The sequence below is a fragment of the Drosophila novamexicana genome, unplaced genomic scaffold, assembly GCF_003285875.2.
Source record: "Drosophila novamexicana strain 15010-1031.04,08,12 unplaced genomic scaffold, DnovRS2.1 tig00001385-arrow-arrow-pilon, whole genome shotgun sequence".
Taxonomy (NCBI): Eukaryota; Metazoa; Arthropoda; class Insecta; order Diptera; family Drosophilidae; genus Drosophila; species Drosophila novamexicana.
Window position 1 is genome coordinate 471,960 of NW_020824853.1, and position 2,937 is coordinate 474,896.

A 2,937-nucleotide genomic window follows, 5' to 3' on the forward strand; every position below is an offset into this window, starting at 1 on the left:
ATAAAGGATGCCGGGAGACAAAAACACGACAACTCTGGTCGCCAGGTAAACGCCAGTGCCAACGCCAACGCCTAGCCCCGGCATCCAGTTAGCCGGGTATCTGGTCAAGCAGCCCCGCAAGCGCCACTTGACACATCGGCAAACTGAAAGGTACACACAGAGAGAGAGTCGTCCCCATCGTAGTACACATCTTCACCCGGGCATCCCCTTTGGTCTGGTTATGGCGCTGCATTGTGGAGCTGCCGCTTGGCTAGATTCTGGCTGTGCTACCGGCAACCCTTAAGTGTAATCCAAAACAATGCATCAAATCGGATGCAACAGATCGCTGTGAAAGATGAGAACACGCCCTTATAGTTATGGGTTACACTGGAAGCGAGAGAGCTTAGCGCGGCTAACCGTAGCGAGTAGCGATAATTTATTGTTGCTTATCGACCGGAAACGGGAGAAGCTTAGCGAGCATTGTCGCTTATCGCGTTTCGCATTCGCATCGTTTCTAAGCGCTTAGCAAATAAAATGCGTTTCATTCCATTGTGGCTTGTGCGAGTTCGAAATTTGTGTTTATCGATTGATTGATCGATTGGCTTGCATGCTTGATGCTTGAATTAACAATACATATATATATATATATATATAAAAATTTTTATTCGATTGATTGATGATCGATTGATGCTTAAATGTATTGCTTGAATGAATGCTAGACTTACATGAACTCTTATTACATTATAAAATATGAAAGGTTGTGTATTCGATTGATTGTCAATCAATTAATTTATTGAAGTTGACGTGCCAGTTGGATTGATCGATTGATAGTTTGTGGCGTTTGCTTGAAATATTGCTTAAATTGTCCAAATGCATTTAAAATATGGTAAACATAATTATATATCACAAAATTATATCATAAATGAAGCTTGGGTATTAACGATTGATTGATTGATGTGCGGATTATGAGGTTTTTGATTGAATGAATGCTAGAGTTTTATAGTTTTTGCTTGCGAGCACTAACGTTCCATTGTGCCAAAGGCTCCCATGAAAGCTCTAACGAAAAATTTCTTAAATATAAAATGAAAAGAAAACACGTCTCATTCCAACGTGCCATGGCAAAAGCCGAGAGTGATCGCTACACGCCTCGCTTGTGTCTATGTACATAAAATCCATCGTTGCATCCGTTTTGATTAGTCGACTTGAATCTTTCTACAGCCCAATCAATTTTAAGCTTTCGACCAATCACTTACCAATAATGTTGAAACTAAAAGTCTATCCAGCCCCGATTAATTGCCACTGCATGAATTGAAAAGGGTTTTTGAAAGAACCGAAAACGTGATCAAATTAAATGTGTTTCATTCCCACGTATCACACTATAAACTTGCACACTAAAAGAGCTGCGTCGTGTTGCTGTTAGTCAATGTTCGTTAAATAGGCCTCGATTGTCGCGATGTCCAGGCGCCTGAAGCCAGTCTTATCGACTATGCCAATTTCGAAATGCTGGGCCGGCATCGACTGCTCGTTGCCCATCCTGATCGCCTGAATGGCCAGATATATGGCGACTTCCATAGTAAGTCTGGGAGTATAGTGGCGTTCCAGAAATGCCATGCGTTGCTCTGCATCTTTGCCGACGGCACAGGCTCTAAAGGGCAGAAGCGAACCAGCGGCATCCAAGCGAAAGAGACGTGCACGCCCCCTCTCCCAGCCGCCAAGCAGGACGGATAGCCCGAATGGACGAACCCCACAGGATTGGGTGAACTCCTGCATGGTGTTGGAAACGGCCATCGCCATGCCGTCGACGGGCACAATGCCCGAGTGGACCAAGCTGTATGCGGCGCACGTCTTTTGCGCCATCTTTGACAGGATGCGAAAATCTGGAGCCATGCCGGAATAGGCCATCGCCATATGCGAGCTTATCTTCTCCAGCTTCTTGACGGTACGTCCGATCGTAAGCTTTGAGTCGATCCTCTTCTCTGTGGCCAAAACGAGTCCGTTCTTCGTTATGATACCCACAGTTGGCGCACCCTTCGACCCACAATTATTGGCATACTCCACCTGCTTCAGCTCGCCAGCCGGATTGAATGTGGTTAGCGAGAAGTTATAACGATTTACACTCATCTCGGAAGACCGCCTCAGTCACAATATGGAACAAAATATATATACATATATATATAAAATTTACCAAAATAAAAAAAAACCCACGATGTTCGAGTGTACTGGGAAAGTTGTACTGAATGTACCGAGTTTCCTTAGAGTACTGAACTATTGAAGTTGTTGAGAATTAAGACCTCAATAGGTTAGTCAATGCCCACTTTGATTAACAGTTTCCTATTTTTCACATTCATAATACTCTATGCTCAAAATAATGTTCTAGCAGATATGTTTGTGCTTATAATATTATGCATATAGACTCTCGTTCTGATTGCAAATATTGTATTTCTTGGATTCCTCCGCTCGGTCTCTCCGAAAGGAGTTTGCATTTTGATATATACATATACACAATTTAGTTTAGCATTCAGGTTGAAAAAAAAAAACTCAAAAAGGATCGTGAGAACATTAACAGCGTATTTGTTGATGAGGCACTCTCGACTAGAGTACTTCTACTTTATTAATTATGAGGCGGAACCACTTAATAATAATTATCCGCGAACCGGTTCACACAGTTAAGCAATTGATTGAACCGGTGCCTGAATGAACCGGCTCCAGCCCCATCCATCATCAAAAATTAATCTCGCTGGAAAATATGCTATGCAATTATAAAACAGCTCTTGATTAGTCAACTCTCTGAACTGGCAGTCAAATGTAACAAGTGCAACCGGATTTGGAGTGCTTCCCCCCACTTGACGTGTGAATTGTTTTTGACCTTTGTCAAAAATGATTCGTTCGTTCGTTCGTTTATCCAAATTGTCGCTCTGTTTGTCCGTTGATGAAGACATTAATTTGATGCAAATCGCG

The 2,937-nt window shown here is 42.6% G+C and overlaps 1 protein-coding gene across 1 annotated transcript; it reads right to left on the bottom strand.

Moving 5' to 3' along the window:
* Nucleotides 1-657: 657 nt before the first annotated feature.
* On the bottom strand, nt 658-2,217 carry LOC115767403 (proteasome subunit alpha type-2-like). The gene has a single exon (XM_030711668.1). The coding sequence runs from the start codon at nt 2,098-2,100 to the stop codon at nt 1,396-1,398; it is 705 nt and encodes a 234-aa protein (XP_030567528.1). The 5' UTR covers nt 2,101-2,217; the 3' UTR covers nt 658-1,395.
* Nucleotides 2,218-2,937: the final 720 nt, after the last annotated feature.

Coding starts and splice junctions, on each gene's coding strand:
- LOC115767403 (XM_030711668.1), bottom strand. CDS start 2,100: ATGAGTGTAAATCGTTATAACTTCTCGCTAACCACATTCAATCCGGCT.